This window comes from Alligator sinensis, unplaced genomic scaffold (genome assembly GCF_000455745.1).
Source record: "Alligator sinensis unplaced genomic scaffold, ASM45574v1 scaffold30_1, whole genome shotgun sequence".
NCBI classification, from domain to species: domain Eukaryota; kingdom Metazoa; phylum Chordata; order Crocodylia; family Alligatoridae; genus Alligator; species Alligator sinensis.
Genome location: NW_005842060.1, coordinates 45589 through 67777, shown reverse-complemented (window position 1 = coordinate 67777; position 22189 = coordinate 45589). Strand labels below are relative to the sequence as shown.

Below are 22189 nucleotides of genomic sequence, written 5' to 3'. Positions count from 1 at the left end.
AAATAGACTCACACGAAGTTTGTTAGGCTCTGTGGAACTTGTATGCGCAGGGAAGAGGGATACATCAAGGATTGCGCTCGGTGATGGGGAGAGGCGAGAGGCTGATCAGACCCCTGTTGCCTTCTTGATATTCATTCACGGTCCAATAGGCTCCACAGCGCTTAGAGATCTTCACGAGACGTGAAGTCTCCTCCTCCTGGTGTTCGTGGAGTCCTCCAACTTGGGCGGAAACCACTCAAGCTTTTTATACGGCTAGCAAGCCAATCACTAGCCGCCACGTGGGAATAATTTAGAACTAGCCAATGGTGGGGCACAAATTTGAATACGAATGGCGGGAACTCCTTGCAACGTGCATTTCTGTGCTGCAACAAAGAAATGCACCCTGCAAAGAAAGCTACTGGTGGCAGGAATTCTTTTGCACCGGGGTTTTCCTCTGCAGCAGAAAACTCCACCGTGCAAAGAAGCTGCAATTTAGCGGGAACAATTTAGCAGTGCCGAAGCACTCACAAAACAAAAATCACACCCTTGGGTTGTGACATCATCTTCTCTCCCCTCTCTCCATATATACAGCTGGTTGCATGGAGGGAGGGACAGAATTCAATCTTCAGGAGCAGCTACACTTTTAACCCTTTCACAGGCACTGTGGAATTGGCAGGAGCTTTTGGCTAAGCAACAAAGTGCTGCTGTCCTTTAGGCAGTGGCTGAGAGAGAGTTAAAACATGTAGTTCTTGCCTGAGCAGGAGAGGGAGAACATAAGTGTCATACTGGATCAGTTGAATGGTCCCTCTCACCCAGCCTCCTATCTATAGCAGTGGCAGAAGTCAATGATATACAAGGCGAGTGTTGAACTGGTAGAGCGATATGCATCATTGAGCTAAAGATGCCAAAGGAAACATCTCCAACCATTCTGTTCAATAGTCTTTAGATCTATCATCCATGAATTTATCTAGTCCCTTTCTGAATCTGGCTATGCTGTCTTCCTCCTGGCACTTCCTGTTACAATAGGTTCTATATTCTTTGGACTTGGTGAATAACAGTTCCCTGTTCACTCAGGCTATGCCGTTCATGATTTTCTAGACCTCAGTCATATAGCCTTTTCCTTTCCAAACTGAAGTGTTCTAGCTTTTTTAGTCTTTCCTGGCATGGCAACTGCTCTAGGTCCCCTGATCATTTGGGCTGTCCTTCTGTGTACCTTTTCTAATTCTACTATATCAGTTTTTGAGATGTGATCAGAACTGCACACAGTATTCAAGATATGGGTGCACCAGGGATTTGTATATTGGCATGACATGTTCTCCCTTTTGTTTTCACTTCTCTGCTTAATGATGCCCAGCGTTTTATTGACTCCTGATTTCTACTGCATACTGAGATGAAGTTTTTAAAGAACTATCTACAATGTCTCCAAGGTCTCTTTCTGAATCCTAACAGTTCGGAACCCAGCATTGTGTATGCATAGTTGAGGTTATTTTTACCAGGTGTTTTACCTTGCACTTGTCAGTTTTGAAGTTCATCTGCCCTTTTTTTTTTACCCACTCATTTAGCTTGGTGAGATCTTTCTGCAGCTCCTCTTCACTAGTTTGGGACTTGACTACACGTACACAGACTAATTTGGCATCATCTGCAACCTTAGAGGTTTCACTGTGCTCCCCCATTTCCAGGTCATGGATGAAAATGTTGAGCAAAATAGGACCCAGCACAGATCCCTGTAGGACCCCACTTTTGACCTCATTCCATCCTGAAAAAGGAGGGTGTGTGTGCTGAAGTTTCAGTTTTATCCCAGCTCCTTCTGGCCATAATTCTGGATATTTTTTTTCTTGCTGCATTAGTTGATGTACAAACATAAAAGCAGTCCATGTTTCAAGCTTGCAATCGAAACAAAATTTTGGAAAAAGGTAGTAAATAATAGTATTTCAACTTTAGAGATGGGAAATACAATTTTTATACAGCAAGTATATGGTAGAACCAGGAACTGAGTCCAGATTTCCTGAGTTCAGGTTTAACCCCTTAGCCACAAAATCATGCTCCCTCTTTCTGTCATCTTTCCCTTTGCTTTTTGTAGGACTGGCAGACAGTAAAATGTCAGTTCTCTTTGTAGAGCTTTTTTTAAAGATTTTCAGGTTTAGTAGTCTTTCTATAACTCCTGGAGAATCCTAGACCTTCATTGTATGGATTTCCTTCCTAACGTTTTACTATATAAAGCTTCTAATAACTGTAGGTTGTTATAGGTATTAGCATATCCATTAAGTCTTTTACATTGAAGTGGTCTCATCCAATGATAGTCTAATATACCGAGTATAATGACATAACTAAATACAAATAAGTGGAATTCTCATTATTTTAAATGTTAAACTATTGTCTGTGTTGGCCATGATTTGGGAAGAAAAACTTATTTGAAGCAAAAGTTTTTTATCTTAAATAATTTCCAACAGTCTCATAACTGTTACTTTTTTTGTCTGCTGACTTTAGAATTCAAATATTCTTCTGTTCAGATAATTTTCAGAATGAATTCCTTGTTTTATACTTTGTCCAACTCATTATTAAATTATCTTGAGGTTTTTAAGAGGATCCTTTTGTATTTAAGAGGAACTGTGGTTGCTCCAGATGTTTATATTAAAAAAAATACTATAAACTTCTTCAGAATGTCCCAGCAATTATTTATGTAGTCACAGAAAGAAAGTTTTAGAATATTTGCTTGCAGAAAATAGTATATGTATTATGTTACAATATATGGGTACAGTATATGATTACACTATTAAAGACTCCATTGTCTTGCTATTGCATACAAGTGCTTTGGCAGCAGACTGCAAATTGCTAATTTGTAAAATCCAGTATTTACAGTTGGAAAATTTGGAATTGGAAGGGACTTCTCAGGCCATCGTTTGTAGTCATTCGCATTTGCAGGAAACAATTTGGCCAAAAGTGTCTACGTGATTATTCACCTTCAGACACTGCAGCCCCAGAGCACCCTTTGCTAGGGAAAAAAATACCTACGAAGTTAAAGGTACCACAGGTGAAGAGCAGGGGAGACATTTATGCTTTGATACTGCTGTAGCAGAGATTATTTTACTTTTATGTGCGCAGTATTGCTCCAGGAACTTAATCCTGTCATTCTATCCCTTCAATAAACATATTTGAGCTCTGTCTTGAAGCAATTCACATCACTGTTTTCAGAGGGCCAATTTAAAACTTCTCATCTTTGATTATTAAATCCTTTTTCTAAGTTAGAGTTTAAACTTATTCATGACCCTCCTAGTGTACTTAAGGTGCTTTAAGCCATCTGTTACTTAATAGATACAAAAATGTGTACTGTAATATACTTTTAAAAGCTGTAATAATTAAATTGAAACATTATACTAGAATATGGTGAAGTGGAATAAGCATGAGTTAAGTTTGAGCTGTGTTTCTGTGTATTAGCCAAGCATGATGATGTTTTAGAGCATGGAGATTTTCCATTCGCTTTCACTTCACATTTTTCTTGAGAAACAGCATTTTCCTATCATTGTGGAATCCATACGTTGTATAGATATGTATGACACCATTACATGAAATAGTTAACTGTGTTGAAGGAATACTTGAAAGCAGACAAAGCTTTTTTTCCTAGACAGTCTGATGCTTTGTCCAAGTACTCTAACCCAGTTAAGAAGTTTTTATTCCTATATGATTTTAAGAAGAGAAGTCTTGTTAGTTAGTGAGTGTACACTTTTTTTTTTTTTTAGATAAGTATATTTTGGTTAAAAACATTTGTACCACTAAGCAGATATTTAGTTTCTATAATAGTGTTCTGTAAATAGTCTGGTACTGAACACATGTCTTTACCTTGCACTGGCCCTTAGGTGGCAATGTTGTCTTTGTAGATGCCAGTAACGAGCCTTTGTGTCCTTGGTATAACAATAATGAAGTCAGTGCACAGTGGACCATGTTTAAATTCTGTACTGGGTCTGTGTATCATGCCTTGTTCCTTCTTATATGGTTCCTGGGATTGCTATTTACTTAATTCTTTATAAAATCACTTCAAAATATTTTGGCAGCTAGTTCTTAATAAAGGCTATGCAACTTAAATATTATAAGATGCATTGTAAAGATGAATATTTAGTAGTCATTTAAAAAGCTTTGCTTTTAAATATGGAACATTAGAGGTCCAGTAAATTAACAAAGAGTAAAGTTTAGCTAATTAATTGTGTGAAATAAGGGGAGTAATATTTAAGACCTGATAAAATAAAATATAGTTAGTTATGCATTTAGGATGGTATATCTGGGGCAGGAAATGAAAAATAGAAAGTATGTGCTGAAGCAAGCATCAGGGATCCTGAGGGGAAACTTTGGAGAGAACCAGCAACCAGCTATTGTTTTTTGCTTAGACTTTTGCCCTATTCCCAATTCAGTTAACAGTATTGTGACTGTGGGAAGTTTGAGGCTTTTAGTAGATCCTTAAGTGCAAAGGCCAAGGTACAGTGGAATTCAGCCTAAAGTGGGTGAAAATCTCTCTCTTTCTCTCAGATCCAGAACCAAGTAGCATAAGAAGATATCTTTGGAAATCTGAAGAAATCTTTGTCAGAATCTTATTTTCCCCATTTAACATAAAGCCTACCAAAGTAAATGAATACATCTTACATTTTCAAGGAGTCTTAATTACTATTTTGTTTTTTGCAGGGCATGCACATACAGTATAAAATACAAACAGAATATCAGGCAAACAGGAATGCACACAGAAACAAGTATCTGAAGAGTTTTATGTTCAGTTATTTTTCAGGTCTAAATATTCCTTACTACCTCAGTATGAGATTTAGTTAAACTAATCCCATTTAATCTCTTTGCTGTCAGGTGATTCAGCAGCTCCTGAACAATTAATACTGTAAGTGTAAAGCTTAGCATTGTTGCATCACACATTAGAATGCAATACCACTTTGATAATTGCACTTGAAAAAAACTTTTTCATGCTCTGTGGTTTGTTCAAAATCTTCTTTCTGCATTCAGGAGGAAGGTGTCACGTCAGAACAAATCTTTTTATGGTTCATAGTTATTGTTTCACCAATACCCCTTAGTGATTATTAACTTCTCAATGTCCCCACAACATCACTTTTGAGAATTCTAAAACTTTTGAGGCAAACTTTGCTTACATACAAAGTTAAATATGTATTCATTTTTATTTTAACATAAATACAGTGTTTGTGAAACATGCCAGATTGACAGCACTGGAAACTGAAGTCCTGTTTTTGTCCATTAAACAGGTACAGCTTGAGCAGCAGCAGTGCAAGTTTCGCCACACTGCTCCACCAATGTGCTGCAAACCCTGACCTGGAGGGACACCTCTAGGAAGGGGTCTGAAGCTTCTTCAGTCTCCATGCTCATTCAATCGTTACTGTGGCTGGCAACAAGAGTACCCATTTGTGATAGTGGATAGATACCCACATCACAAAAGCACCAAGAACCGGACTGAAACCAGCAGCTCATTTCAAATAAGCATCTGTCAGATGATGATGACTTCAGTTACTACAAACCTGGGCCACTGATAAGAGGTGAAGGGCTCCATGTCCTATTGCCAATCCCCTGAGTCTCATCTCATATATAACAGTTTAGCATATTTATATTATACTATACAAAACCAAAGTGTACAAATTGTAATTATTTTGTAAAGTAAGAGTGTGTATAGTTTTAAAATGCTTGTTTTTAAGTTTTAGGACTATGATTTTAAACAGTTTTAGTTGAACAGTTTCATTGCTCTGTACTTTTTGTACAAACACTGCATTTATCTGAATTTTAATGGCTAGTTGAATTTGTGATTTGCTTTTTTGTTATGCACAGTATTTTTAACAAATAAGCAATTTAAGTTGTAATATGTATCAACTTACACTCTGTACACCAGTTATTTTCCCTGCATTAATTAAGTTTTCAGCGTTTTCTCACCAGGCAATTGATTGTAGATCAGTAAGTAGTTGCTCTACCTACTTGTGCAGCTTTAAGACTTTCAATTTTTAAATATAAATATAAGATACATTAATTAATATTCTTTCTGCAAATTCTTTAAGTTTTAATGCTACAGTTCTGGTCATAAATATCCCAGATGTGCATGAAAAATGTTCAGTAAGTGCACAAGGTCCATGCAATATTATAATTTACCAACGGAAGATTTAATTCAATAAAATTAAATTATGGATTAAATAAAATGAAAAAAGAAACACTGGTAAAAGTTATGTCTATATTTTGGTCCAAGCTTAAATGTGGTGTGATGCTGAATACTTGTCCATGAACATAAAATAAATATATTTTATTAAATATACTTTATGTATAGTTGTACAGATTTAATCATTTATTGATTTTTTTTTCCAACAGGAAAATTGCTATTTTTTGCACTTGGACATGGTAGTAAATTAGTACACTGTAAATATGATGTACAATAATGGAGCATAATTTTGAAAGCGCTAAGTTTTCAAAAATATTTTAATAATATAATGGGTGGAGATCACAGGTAGAATTTAAAGGTAAATTGCATTAAGCTAGGGATACAGAATGTGATCCAAATCCTGTGCTCACCTGTGTAATGTGAGAGAGACAAGCCACACACTAATTTAAATGTACACTGAAGGAAATGGCGGTACTCAAGTGAGTAACTTGAACATGTTTTTTCTTGTATTTATGGAACATGCAGTGTTCTGTTTTCTATTAAACTACTGACCTACAAACATCAAGTTAAAATGTATTTAGAGATAGGTAAACAGAATACCCTAAAATGTCATAATTCCTATATATTTTGATTATTTGAATGATTTGTTTTATACATCAAGGAGAAATACTCGTCAAATTAAATTAATAGAAAGGTGGGATAAACAAGTCTGTACAAAAAGAGGTTTCTTTAGTTATAAAAATTCTATTACAGGATGTGAATGCTTTATTGAGAGATGTGTGTACAGCTCAAGATCAAGGGGTTTCTTGTGAAGAGCCATGTTGAACAGTTTTTGAAAGATATATTATGCCTCAATTTGTTCACTAGAATGAAATGAAAAGTATGTAAAAAACTCTAAAATGTATAAACAAGAAAATTAAATGCTGATTATTGGATAGTGTGCTCTGTAATAGGCTCCACAGACCTTCAGTTAGACCGGAGTATAGATACTCTATTTTTTATTAAAATAAAAGTCAAAGCACGTAAGTTTGCCAGGTATTGACTGGTAGCTTGGGATTGGTACCAGGATATTTGGAGCCTTTTTGATTACTTGAAATATATATTATTGCCCAGGTCAGTGGTAACTAAGTCATTTATATTTTAAGTCATCAAATAAGAATTCTGTGATGTTACTGAGAGAAAGAGAAAGGAGTCCCTTGAATACCCACGGCTGGCTGGGAAAAACTCGAACTTTTTAGTACTTTGTCTTTAAAGCACTATACAGGTGATAATTAATTCAGTCTCTTTCATTACCTCTGAACCTAGCTATACTCTTTTTATGAATGGGGAAGATGGGATACCAACAGTTTGAGACTTGCCAAAAGCCACAAAGTTTATCAGTGACATAACTAGAAATAAATAAAGGCCTTCCTTTTAGCCTGGCCTTTGGCCAGTCCTTTGGAGCATCTTGTTTATCTGCCTTTAGAAAGGGTAGATTTTTCACATTGGGTTCCTGAACAAAGAAGTGTGTGTAAAAATTGCTAGGCACTTAATTTCCACTAATTGGATTTAAAAAAAAAATGTAGGTCGTCTCTCTTAAAACTAAGGGGTTTTTGATTTGTTTTCCTTTTTTTTTTTTGTTTTTTTTTTTTTTTTTTTTTTTTTTTTAACTCTGATGACCAACTTGAGACACCTATGTTCAAATTTCTCAAGTCTGGGTTTCATACTCCAAGTAAGGAATATAAATGGAAACCTTCCTTAGTCTTTCTTCATTTTTTGCAGAAAACAAAGTTAACATGAATCATTTGCAGTTCACCATTTGCAGGATCATAGAACTGATGTGTTTCATACTTGTTAAAATGTATCCACCCTCTTGAAGATGAACAATGACTTAAAACTGATAATGTGGCTTCTAGTGGGTTGTTAGTTCCTTTTGTTGAAAAGAGATCACAAATAAGATGCTGGGAAGCAACTCCTTAGAACTATCATGATTATTACCTTAAAGTGGTGCAATTTGTGTACAAAATACGCTCTTTATCTGAACTGAATGAGATTATGCAAAAATAAAAAAGATGAATAAATTCATCTTCTTTATATCAACCGTTTCAGCAAATACCAGTTAATCTTTTTTAGCTTTGTAATGCTAGATAGATGCTGTCTGTCTTCGATCCCGGCTCCCCAGTAGAGTTCAGCCCTTCCCATTTCTTCTTTGATTATAAACATAGGATAATTCCCTACTTTAGATTTTGACAGAATCTCTTTTGCGTTTGGCCTATTAAATGTTGGCTTTGGTAGAAGAAGCTTCATATTCTTTCTGTCCATATCATTGTCTTGTACCAGTTTCTGTGGTGTCCAGGTACCATGTACAGTCGTGGCCTTAGTATTTTCATCTTGAGATGAACTTAGTCTATTTACTAGTGATGGTTCGTCCTCATTAAAAAGGGTAATTCTGTTGGCACTTACACAATAGAGGGCAAAAATTGTTTGGACATGGAGACTGAAATTACTCTATCAAACCTATAAGAAGGTTCTCCCAGATCACAAGTACATCTCCATAACTTTTCCTCCTTCTTAGAGATGGTAACACCAAATGTTGCCCAAATGTGCATGCTTGGGTTTCATATTTCATCCTTAACTCATTAATTTACTCTGCTTATATTTTGGCAGTTCAGCCCCTCACGTGCTGTCCAAATCACAACTTGGATATATGCTGCCTTAATTATAGTTACCTGTCCTTTGGCTTTTCTAGCCACATTGTTTCTTTCCAGTTTGTCCAAAATGAAGCTCCTGAAGTGGTTTTTACCTATTGATCAGATTATACAATTTCATACTTCAAATCTGGCTATGGGCTTGATTTTACTTACCGAATTCTAAATTTCTTATGTCCTTGCTCTCTCTGTCTCTTTGCTGCTTTCTCTCTTCCTTGTCTGTGCATGTTTTCATGCAGCCCCAATTTCTACCTTGGTCCTTTTATCAGGTCTCTCCTTTGAGATCTTTGACATTCTATCTGAGTAGGTTTTATCACCAAGCAAAGCTGGCCTTAGGGGAAAATGGTGCCCTGGGTGAATTTGTATTTTGTATTTCACCCCCTTCCTCTGGCACTGTCTTCATGTCAGTAGCGCTGGTGCAGGCAGATGGGCAGGGGCACAGTCTGGTGGAGATGCAGTGGCATGGTGCACCAGCCTGGCTTCTCCTGAGCAGCAGATGGAGGTGGGGGGCTGGGCTGGTCTGGGTACTGCTCCTTGGGCAGTGATGGGCGGGGAGAGAGTGCTGCTGTGAGCATGGGTGTGTGTGTGTGTGGTGTCTCCCTGACCATGGCACCCTGGGCAGTTGCCCACGTCTCCCACCCCTAAAGCCAGCTATATAGCTAAATATTAGAAGTAGTATATAATGTGCTATTTTTATGTGATACAATCCTGTCATTTGTTCTTATGATCAGACTGGCTTTATTCCCCTGTTACCGTCTTTTTTGCGTAGACTTGTTTATTTGCGTATTGTTTACTGTTTAAAAAACTATTAATTCTTTGCGAATAACAATAGTTAGTGGAAAAACTTGTACTGCCATTCCATACTCTACCTTTTGGTGGATAAAAGGAATATTCTTGAAATAGAAGAAATATTTTTTATCACTTTACTGTTTAAAATGGTAAACGCCTTGTTGAAAAATATTTTGCATTGTTAATGGGGAAAATTCCTTAATCAATTAATGGGGTGGCTACTCCCAATTAAGGAATCCACAGTAAAATGAAAGGGGCAGGGCCTTGCTCTCACCAAGCATTGGCCTACAGCCCAGCACCACTGGTGATTTAATAATTAGCAATAATCAGACAACACAAGAAGAGGGGTAATAATAGCAACTATATTCAACAACAATCAAAGCAGCTAATTAATACTAGCAACAACGGTCACATATCAATATTAACAACAACAATGTACAAAGACAGATAGCTACCAAAGAGGGTGCTAGAGAGCAGTTCTCCTCTCATACACTGTCAGCACTCAATTGCGCAACACTTGCACAGACACACACTCTCAATAGCAACTCATTTCCCAGGCCCTTTAGCCACAGACGCTCCAGACTCAGCAAACATTCTCAGCCCAAATGACGGCCGGTCCTCTTGCCACCGCTCATGACACTTACTGGATACGCTTTCACGCTGGACCATGTTGTCCTCTGGCCTCCCAGGCCCTTGGGTACAATGCTTCAAAGGTGTGCTTGTCAGCCCCACTGTCGGGAGGAGATGCTGATCTCGCAGATCCTCACTCTCACAGGCACCCCTGGGGAATAACATCCATATCTAGGAGATGCAGACAAACCACAGGAGAACACAGAGCCCCCGGACTGTGCTCCTTTATACTCTCCCATGACTGGCTCTGGTCTGTCATGCCATCAACCAAACACACATGTGTACAACACTCATCGCTGCTCACATCCCTCTTCCTTGGTGCACTTGACACCTTACCTGTCTATCATGAGATACGTGTGACTTGTATCTTATGGCCTTTCCTGCCAGACAGGGATATTATCACGCATGTTTGGAGCTCATTGAAGTTTAGGAGTTCACTGACTTTGAAACCTTCTGACTTTTAGTCAATCTGAGCATATGTAAACTAGTCGGGCCAGGGGATATTGTGACCACTAGCATACAGCATTTTGTAGAAAATCTTACAAAATGAAAGCAACCTACTGGAAATCAGAAAATGTAGCTTTGCTTATTCGGCTTGTGTGAACTTCAATTTTTTTCTTGAGTAAGCATAGAGAAAGTAAAGAAAGTGTAACTTTTAAAAAGTTGTTCATAGACATAAATGAAGATGGAAAACATGAAGATTATGTGAAATGAACTGTTGCTGCTATTAATATGTTTAAGAAATTTAGTGTTTAGCCTAATATACTAGCCTATTATTTTCTTAGCATTAAAGTATCGGCATTGGAAGGTAGTAATGGGATAAGAGAGAATAATGAAACGTGTTGTATGATTTTTGTTTTTAAAGTGCTCATCAAAGAATAAAAAAAATCAGGTTATTTAAAAAATGAATTTTCTTGGTAGTCAGAGCTAAATAAAAATATTAGCAAGCTTGTATAATTAATTATATTTTCAGCTCCGCAAGCCTGGAGACCATAGATAATTATAAAAGGGCATAGACTTTAGTAGAGTTATTTTTTGTGGGGAACTGCACCATGTTAAAATAATATGGGAATAATTGTCTCAGCCAGACTTCCTTTTACTTCTTCCATGGAGCATAGAATTGTTTTAGACAGCAACAGACTTACCTTTGCAGTTCGTTGGTTGCCGGCACTGATGGGGAGTATTGTCATGGTTGCATTATAATCTCTCTTGGTGTGTGTGTTGTTGTTTTTATTTTTTTTGAGAATGTCACTTGTGTGTCACTTGTATTGTTCTGAATTTATATGGTATTCCCATTGTCCCACCCACTTTGATCTGGCAAATGGAAGAAAAACCTGTTGATGCTTCTGATGAAACAGCTATTTGTTGATTTTTAGTGATCTATATGATGGTACAACGTCTCTTTACTTACCTCAGGGGTCTACTCCCTATGTTGCTTACATGTAATTTACATGAACGTCTTTTGGCTGGATGTGCAGAGAAATACTGATACTTTTATCATATGCCCAGCATGTTAGGTTTAATGGTGATAACTTTTTTTGTAAACAGCTGCTTAGCTGTTTACCATGTCAGACAGGAAGTAGGGAATTATGTTATGCCCATTGTAGGTACCTTCTCTCCTTTCCCAAAAGATGTCTATTTGCTCATTAGCTCTTTTCATCCAGAGGAAAAAAATATTTTAAAAGCTGTTTTAGTGTTTCTTCACTGGTGTGCGAAACAGCTAATATTCGTTTAGGATTTGGATTCTGCTGATTCAGGGGACAGTGATTCGGTTTGGTGATTTGAATCATTGTCCCAAATTGATTTGGCTGAATCTCTGGATCAAACAGGCCCCATCCCCCACGTGCTCTCCCAGCCCTGTCAATGGCTGCCCCGCCTGGCCCCAGCATTTTGGCTCTTTCAAAACACCCCAACAAAACAAACCCACACTCACTGGCTGCTGCCAGGCAGGGGAGCGATCTGCAACGCCCCCCCCCACTGTCTCACACTGTGTGGGGGGCTCTGCCACAAGCCCCCAGAAGCCCCAACGGCCACTGCAGCAGCTGGGGGGGGTGGGGACTGCAGTGGGGATCCCCCTGCTGCCTGGCAGTAGCCAGTAAATGCAGGACTTAAAAAAAAAAAAAAAAAAAGAAACCAAAACCGCACACTCACTGGCTGCTGCCCCGCAGGGGAGCGATCTGCAACGCCCCCCCCCACTGTCTCACACTGTGTGGGGGGCTCTGCCACAAGCCCCCAGAAGCCCCAACGGCCACTGCAGCAGCTGGGGGGGGTGGGGACTGCAGTGGGGATCCCCCTGCTGCCTGGCAGTAGCCAGTAAATGCAGGACTTAAAAAAAAAAAAAAAAAAATAGAGCTGGAATGCTGGGGCTGGGCAGGGCAGGCAAGGGGCAGGCTAGGAGAGTGGGCAGGGGTCGCAGGGTGTCCAGGGGGGCTGGGGGAGCAGGCAGGGGATGGGGCTTGACAGGGCCCATAGTCCCCTAACCCTTTCTCTGCCCCCCCCCTTTGCTGTCATGGAGTCTGGGTCCAGCTTCCTGCAGTGGCGAGTGGGGACTGTCTGAATCTCCAAAGCTCTCCCAATCTTTTCTGAATCAATTCGGATGCTTCAAATTGATTTGGACCTTTTTATTGTTCTCCCGATTCAATTCAGATTCGAAGATTTGGCTGCCAAATCTCTTCTGAATCGAATCAACACCCGAAGCATTGAATAACCCTAGTAGCCAGTAGCCAACAGAATGTTGGACCAAAGGAACTAGGTTGATACAAGCTAGTTTCATACATCTGAATTTATAAGGTATCTGAAGTATTTTTGTGCCTATAACCTTTTTATTTTTATATAATAAAAATAATGTTGGGTAATTTTTGTATCCAGAGAAAATGTGCTCTACTGACCCATTTAAAATTCAGTCCAAATTATCACTGTTAAATAAGGCTCCAGTCCTGCAAACATGCCACTAGGACTACTCATACTTAAGTTAGTCATGTTTGTAACTGTTCAGAAAATTTAAAACTCTCAGTCCCCATCTAGTTATCTCCAAAAGTTAAATTTTTATTTAAATGTACTATTGTAAATTTAAAAAAAAAATAGTTTTCCATCTTGCAGAAATATACAAAGTAGCATTATTGACTACTATGTTAGTTTGGAAACTTTCCTCCTTGTAACCTATACTTAAAATAGTTGAACATTTAAAAGTGTGTTGTTGTGGAATATATTATTTGATAACGTACAATATAAGGTAAATAAGGTAAACTAAAGTCAAATCATCCTACTTTTAATACTATGGTTTTCATGCTCTAGATTTATTTTTATATATTGGCATGTTCATTCATAATTTAAACTGGCCATTTAATTAAAGATGAATATGGGCCTTGAGCATATTAAAGAAAATGCACCTAAGAATAGCTATACCATTATGAATGCTATGTTTTAAACATTTTTATCCAGAAAAATGTGCGTCTGATTACAGCTGGTTTCCATTCAGGAGATATTAGCTATGCTTATTCCTTTTCTAGTGTAATAATATACCGAAGCATAAGTGATTTTTTAGCATACTCTTTGAAGAACCAGAATTCAAGCATTTTATTATCTACTTAAAAAAAAAATACTATTGGATTTTGTATTTTAATAAAATTTGGAAGCAAAAATATATCTCTATCCAGTAGTTCAAATAGAAATTTTAATGGTTTCCTCTTGAATTAAACATGCTTTTTATCTTTCTGCTGTATTTTTAGGAAACCCTGCTTTGAAGGAAGATAAATTTAGATGCATAAATAAAAAGCAAAAAGCAGATTAAAGATTTAGATCCTATGGTTCAAGACTTTGCACCCAAAATAAATGTGTTCCTTTTATCTGGTCACTGTGTTAATGATGTCATTCTTTATTTATCAAATCTGTTCTGCTGAAATTATTAGTATGCTGAGACTCTGTTTTCCATAAGAACTCCAGACACCAATTGTTACTGTTCATCAAACTGGGGTGTAATTCGTATTCTCTGCACCTAATACTGGATTGTTTCATAGATGTAGTGAATTTCATAGTTTTAATCAGTTTTATTACTTCAGAAATAAATGCTGGACTGTGCTATTACCATTGTATAAAGGGAAAATCACATTTGAAAACAGTCTCCTATTAAGTAATGTATATTTTTCCTTCTTTGGAGAAAGAACTGCCCCAAATTATTGTCTTTACAGGCAAACTGATACTTGAAAAACCAGCTTGCTTAGTGGCAGATAAACTACACAGCTTCATAACTGTGTGTTTGTACTTCTGACTTGAACTTGTCATCTAGGAAAGTTATATTCATGTGTGAAAGCAGTAGTTATGAGTTTTATGGTCTGTATAGTAGCACCCTATACATAAGAAACTGTTTTTAGTTGGTGTTGTTAGAAACAATTTTATCATTACTAATGATACTAAGGCAGTATATTTCTGATTAATATGATGGAAAAATACAGCTGGCTGCCAAACCAGATGTTTTACTGAAGTTTGTGCGTGTTATATAAACACTTACCTTTATCAACCAAACTTCTAATCCAGTGATTCTCACTCAGGGTACCTTGGCAACCTGGGGTGTTTGAGAGTCTTTCAAGGGTAATGCACTTGCCACACAATGTTAGCAGTGTTAAGTGTACAAACACAATTCACAATATAAACCCAGAGTTTTTATATAGGAATCCATAGTGTTAAAAATGTTCTGACTTGTGCTCTTTCTGAGTTCTGTGCAATAAAAGAATTGCTTTGTAGTCATAAAAAGAGTAAAAACTAAGTGGCATTTTTTGAGGGGTGCCTCAAGTCAAACAGGTTGAAAACCACTGTTCATAAACCCATCAAGAAATATCAAGTCAGGGCCTATGTCTGTAAAATCATGTTGATTGGCATGAATTGCTGTACTCTATAATAATGCTGTAATAATGCAGTTCAAAGTCAACTGTTCTAGTATTTTTGCCTCCAACCAGTGTGAAACTGATAGGCCTATTTGCTACTGGTTACCCCTTTTGTCTTTTTTTTTTTTTTAAATATCAACACAACAATTAGGTTTCTTCCAGTTCCATGGAATTTCCAAAACTTACTGGCAGTCAACATTAATGATTCAGAAAGCACTGCAAATAACTTTCTTAAACCACTTCAAAGCAAGCTATCCAAATCTGCTGATTTGTCTAGCTTGAGGAGCTTCTGTTTAATATCCTCCTGAGTTACTCTTGAAATAGGATTTACTTCATCACCTAATTTCCACCCCCTCCCCAAACTAAAATTCTTTGCCTTCTAAACTTGCACTACATTCAATGACATTTTAACCATTTTTCAAAATAGTGTCAAATCTGTGGAACCACGTGACATCAAGGACTTGCTGTTCCCATTCCAGATCTACTTTTTAAATTAAAATTTGATGAAATAATTGGCTAGCACTTGATACTGTCTTTGTGTGGTGTTGAGAAGATTCAAAGTTTTACTACCTTTTCCTTGATCTTTCTAACCACCATTGCCTATTTCTCTTAATTTTGTTTTGTAATCCCTTATAAACAAAACAACTAAACAACCAACACCCACGCTCTTAATACACTGATTCTTTTGTATAAGGAGATAATAGGATTAATAGAAGATAGTATCTCAGGATGATTCTTACTGGCAGATACAATGCAGCCTGAGAAGGTGGTTTGACTTTCCCTTACTTTATTATTATTTTATATTCTTTAGCTACTAAGCTACATTGTTGATACTGTTCTGTTTTCCAGTTCATGCCTTTTCTTTTGATAAATGGTCACTTAATTCTAGTGCTCCATTTTTATTTGTTTTTGTAGTGAGCTTGTGTCTTAATTTTCCCCTCTGTGTTAACATATTCAATCTCCATAGCCTTCCAGATATCCTCCTGGGTCTAATTTCTGGCAGCACTGAGTTCATAGATGAACAACAGAGCTAGCTTTTTTTTTCGGAGAGGACATGGTAGCAAAGCAATGAAGGGCTTTAGCCATGTATGGCTCTGGAAACAAGAGTTCAAGCCCTGCTCTGGACTTAGATCAGATGCTTTCCCCAATTAGTGATTTGGCTCTGAATGGGTACCTGGCCATTCAGGCTGAGGAAACAAAGGCATCTGGGTTTGATGCCAGCTGTGTGGCTCTTGTGTGCTGTTGTCCTAAAGAAACTGGTGAGCCTTAAGCACATTAGCTCAGTGGGCCATTTGGTTTGGATAGATTGTCATTTTGTATTTTGAAAATACCAGCAGACCCACTGGGATTCTTTGTCTAATCATATTTAAGTATCACCTTTTTTTTTTTCTTTTTATTTGCAATATCTCCTTTGGAGACTAAATGTATTTGAATTTGCCAAAGTTTTTATATCTCTCTCATGGCATTAAGGAATATAACCTGGATAGTAATTTTTAGAATGGCTTTCAACATTTTTCCCCAGTGTAAGCTAGTGAGCTTTACAGAAACTGATCTTGAAGGTCTTCATTTTCTCTTGGTTGCTCAAAATATCTTTTGAATCATAATAATATTGTCTTGAAAAGTACAAACTGAATACAGGAGACTGAAGGCCCTGAATTTATACAGGGTTGTCTTACTTCCTTAAAGAAAATATGTATGTTACAGATTCCTTCCTCTCCATTTTGACATGAACACTTAATTTTTCCCCCTGTAGTTGTTATTTTAGTATGCTCTTGAGATCCTCTATGTTGTCAGTGGTGATGTTCTTTCCCTCAAGCACACTTTCTCTTCACTGCTTTTTCTGTCTGTTTGCTGAACTTTCACCATAAATTTTCTGTTGTTTTCAGATGCTGATGCTGAGCTTGTCTAAACTTAGTTTGTGGAAGTGTTTGTCTAGGAGCAAAACTCTGCTACTTTCTGTGCGATGCCATTGGAGCTGGACAGGCTGCTTGCCTGGCAAAATTTCCTGTTTCTCATTAGCATTTTAAAGTCTTATGAAAAGGGAGAGACAAAAGCAGAGATCCTCATCTACATAGGAATAATCAGTAAACAATTATCTGGGATGTGATAGACCAAGATGTAGGTTCCCTGCTTTTGTTCAAATCAGAATAGGGTTTTGAACCTCAGTATTTCACATCTCAGCAGAGCAGCCTAACCATCAATCTCTTGTTTTTCTGTGTATTTTTGAAAGCGTAGCCGATCCTTTTTGTAAAATCAATTAAATATTCTTTGGATACATTTGAATTTCCGTCTCCAACATTCTAGATGAAAAGCTCTGTGGATAGGAGGGCAGTGGATGTGATATGCCTGACTTAAGACAGACTTTTGGCACACAACTTTTTCATTAAGCTGAGAACATACAGACTCGATGAAAATACTGTAAGGTGGATATGTAATTGAATCATCACACTCAGTGTGTAGTCATCAATAGTTCAAGTCTAGTTGGGAGGAGCTATCAAGTGGGGTTGCCCAATGGTCTGTCCTGGGTCTGGTATTGTTCAATATCTTCATTCATCGGTGTCAGCAATCCCTTGATTTGCGGATGATCTGTACTAGGGCTCAATGATAGGTCATATCTTCATTAATGATTTGGATGATGGGATCAAGCACATGCTTAACCCAAATTGTGGATGACAAGTTGAGTGGTTTTGAGAAGTAGGGTTAGGATCCAGAGTGACCTGAATAGACTGTAGAAATGGTCTTCAATCAATCAAATGAAATTCATTTTGCAAAGTCCTGCACTAGGGACAAAATAATTGCATGCACAAATACGGACTGGGGAGTGACCAGCTAGTCTGCAGTACTGCAGAGAAGGATCTTGGAATTACAGTAGATCATATACTGAATGTAAGCCAGCAATTCACTCTTGCAGCAATAACAACCCCCCCCCCCCCCCCCAAGAATATGTCTCACCCCCCCCCCCCTCCCAAACAGTATATTGGATTATATTAACAGGAGTGCCCCTTGAATACTGAGGGAAATGATTCTTCATCACTGCTAAGGCATCACTTTGAGTACTGTTTTCAGCTTTGGGCTCAATACTTCAAGAGCATAGCGGCTAAGTACAGACAGTCAAAAAGCCTGAGGCTGAATTGATTCAATCTTTACAGGTTAGTCTAAGCTGCATATAGTGAACTAATAAGCAAGTGAATAGACATTCACTTTTGGTTCTGGAAATGTAGTCACATGCCTGCAGTGGCCCAGGCCAGAAACCAGGGGGTGCTAAAGCATGCCTTCCTGCTCTAGTGAAGTAGACAGTTTGGGCCAAGGCTAGCTCACCCACCCACTTTGCAAGGGAGGGGGTTGCGGGGGCGGTGTAAAGCATCTTGGGATACTGGGAGACTGCAAGTTAACTTAAATCTGGAAGGCATCTGGGACAGAAGTTCAATAAGCCTATTTAAGTCTAATACTACATCCATCCAGGTTTATCTAAACTGGTTTCAGCCATTTTGAAAGCAGTTTATGTGCACTGAACTTCTATTGTGTTACAGAACTGAACCAATTTCCAATCACTTATACCGGTTTATGTGTAATTTCTGTCTCAAGCCAGAGAGTTTAGAACGATTCCAGCACAGAGCAACAAAAAAGTTTAGGGGCCTGGGAAGCAAAATTTATAAGAAACAGCTGAAAGAGTTAGAGATATTTAATCTGAAGAAGAGAAGACTGAGGGAGATTTGATGAGTCTTCAAATTCCTGAAGGGTTATTACAGAGAAGTTGGAGAAGGTGGGATTTTCTCTGTGGCTACAGGGGACAGGACTAGGAGCAATGGCCTCAAGCTTCAGCAGAGGAAATTTAGGTTGGAGATGAGGAGGAACTTCCTGACTATGAAGGTGTTTATGGGTTGGAACAGGCTACTCAGAGAAACTGTAGAATCTCCATCCTTGCAAGTTTTCAAGAGCAGGTTGGACCAGTAGTTCTCAACCTATTTGTCATAGTGGGCCACACTTGCGGCTCTGAATGTGTTATGTGAGCCGCACCCACACAACTAACTTTCTGTGTATCCATGTAAAAAATGTTTCAACAGGAGGTCACATCAGCCACAGCAGTGTGCTTATTGGGCTGAATGTAGCCTGCAGGTCATGGGTTGAGAACCACTGGGTTAGACACTTGGCTAGAATGGAATGGTTTAGGCAGGGATCTCCTACCTTGAGCTGAGGACTGGACTAGATGACCTTGTGAGGTTCCTTCCAGCCTTATTTTCCTATGATCCTATCAACTTCAGGCTATATGATCTCTGTGTTTCTTTACCCTTCATATTGTGTCATGTGTTTAACGGGAAATTATATCCTTATTGGAACTGGTACATATATTTATTCAAAACATTTTTGTTTAAATGAATCAGCCTTTTCTGACAAACTTTTTCTTTGAAAACATCCAGCTCTAAATGCTGTCTCTATAATTTATTTCTTTGTTTCTTTTGATTTGTCTTGTTACATTTTTCATTTGTCTCTTCTTTAGATCCTTTCCCCTTCTAAAATAACAGGATGAGGTGGAGTTTTTCTCCTATGCAAAAATCTTGGGATGTAAAATCTCCATTTCATCACTATATTTTTCATTATCATCATCATTTAGTTATATTCAATGCCATTGCAAATAATGTGTTGCTTTCTCTAGGGCTTGTTGATAGATGATTTATTAGGTACATTTGTTTCTCTTGTTTCATTTGTCACAACTTTAAAATCTGAATTTAATTTCAAGAGAGAATAACTTAATTCTCAGTGTTCTCTACAATTATTGGGGTCTTTTTTGTTCAGTTGGATGATTAACACGAAATACACCGACAATTTTCATCTATTGACATCCAATGATTTTTCTTCTGTTTCTTTTTGGTATAAACAATTTTTGTCGATGAGTTAACATTAGAAGAATAGCAGTGCATGTATTTTCGATACAAGTATTATAGATTTACCTGATTTTGCAGAAAATATAAAATTTTCCTCAAAATGTCATAGTTATTTTTACAGGTAGTAGAAACAAAAATGAATTGAATGAGGCTGGACCAAATCAGTTATGAATGTTTATTAATTTAAACCTTGTATCAGAGGTGCCTGCTTTCCTTACAAGTCCTCATATGATTGCTGCTTCGTCATTGCAGTTCATTTTCTTTGCACAGTCTTGACAATGCAAGACTATTTTTGTTGTCCGGCATTATGTCTTTGCCCCTCCGCTACTTGCTTGGTATGGATCTTACAGTGCTGAAGTTCAGAATTCATTTTGTTAAGGTATATTGTATATTGGATTAAAGTTTTTTGATGGCAAAAACGAAGTTCTGAGTTGAATATTTCATTATCCACATTTTATTTCTCTCATCTCCAGCAATGGTATGGCTGCAAATGGTCAGGTATGTAGGTTGCGACTTGGTTTTGTCTACCTAATGTAGCCATACTTTTTCCACAGCTCTGAAGATTTGGGCCAGAATTCCTCCAGAGTACCTAAAGGTAGGAGTCTAGGCTCAGGTTAAAAAACAAAACAAAACAAAAAACCCTCCTCCCAAAACTCCAGCGTCCAACAGATGTTTAAAAACGTTGGATTTTTCAATAAAGCTTAGCTCCCGTTTAGACGTTTATCAGGAGCTGCTGGCTGCTGACAGCTGAACCCTTCTGATAATCTCTGCACTTCATTTAAGTACTTAATCAGGAGATGAGAAAAACCAATCCTGGTTGTGGATGTAGGGCTCTTTAAAAGTTTGGGTTCTGAATCCATATTTAGACTTCTAAATAAAGGTAGCAGTATTATCATAGCATTCAGTACATTCAGCTGTCATAAACTTTCAAAGATGAGAAGTACCCATAATTTACTGAAGTCAGACCATCTTTATTTAAGACCCCATATATGAGTTTGAGTCTAAATTTCATTATTGCTTTTTAAAAAAAACTTAATCTTAGCTGTGATTAAGGGGGAACTGTAAAAAGTCTGATTTTAAGCTTGTGCTCTGAATTGAAGTTTTTAATCTGTTCTTTCAAGCTGATGATTATATTACATATTAAAATGTAATATCTGAATATTTACAAATTGGTGGTTCAAACACTGTTACAATTAGAGTGCGAACTATTATAAACAGATATTATATACAGAATCTAATTTCTTTGTCTCCTTTGATGTATTGTCTAAATACTGCACATTTTACTCAACTTAAGCAGATCACTTAAAACACTTTGTTTACTAGATATCAATAAGGCTTCATCCTGAAAGTTTTATAGCACATCATAGATATTATTACATTAGAATAAAAAAAGCTAAAATAGTAATCCAGTGCTGCCAGTCTTTTGTTAAACATGGAGAGTTCTCAGTTCTCTTGTAGTTAAGGGTTTTTTTTTAAATTAAATTGCTGAAGCTGCAATTTTGACCAAAAAAAAGAAAGAAAATCTTAGTTCTTCTTTTCCTCGATCTTTGAGTGCTGCCTGCCAGCTGGCCTTTAGTGACCTAATACAACATCAGTTGGAAAACTTAAAAAAAAGAAGAAAAAATCCCCCCAAAACTCCTTAGTTTAACTACGGGACATTCAGTCGCTTTTCTTTTCAGAGCAAAGAGGATTTAAACAAACTTTCCATAACATTTGTTGAATGTGTATTTCATAGTAACCACCATGAAGTTCGCAGCATTTAAGGAGACGACGAAGTTGAGATGAAAAGATATAAATTCATGAAGGCTTGGCTTCACAGTTGGTGTATAATCCTTTCTGTTGTCATTAGTACCCTTAGCCCTGTACCCACTAGAACAAAAGAAACTGAATTTGAAATTGTGGGAGCTAGGGACTGTTCTGTTGGCAGCACATCTCATGGCCCATAGGCCTTGTCAGGTCTCAGTTTGATACCCTTTATTCTTTTTGACAGATGTGAGGTAAGTTCTATGAAGGGGAAGTCATTACTAGAGTGAGGGCAGTGTCAGATCAAAAGTAACCAGTGATCAAACAAGGTAAAGGGCTGTGGAAAACAGGCTTTCTTTCTGGCCTCAACACCTGCCTGTTCACTGAGGGGAATAGTCCTTGTGTGTCAGGTTGAGTTGATTCTCTTTGATGTACAGTGAATGAGTAAAGATGGAA

At 37.6% G+C, this 22189-nt stretch overlaps 1 protein-coding gene across 1 annotated transcript in view; it reads left to right on the top strand.

Moving 5' to 3' along the window:
* Positions 1-7046, top strand: part of FBXL17 (F-box and leucine rich repeat protein 17) — a 55449-nt gene extending 48403 nt beyond the window's left edge. Inside the window, exon 6 of the mRNA XM_006023115.2 lies at positions 5229-7046. Within this exon, the coding sequence (XP_006023177.1) occupies positions 5229-5294 (66 nt within the window). The 3' untranslated portion in view covers positions 5295-7046. The remainder of the gene's footprint in view (positions 1-5228) is intronic.
* Positions 7047-22189: the final 15143 nt, after the last annotated feature.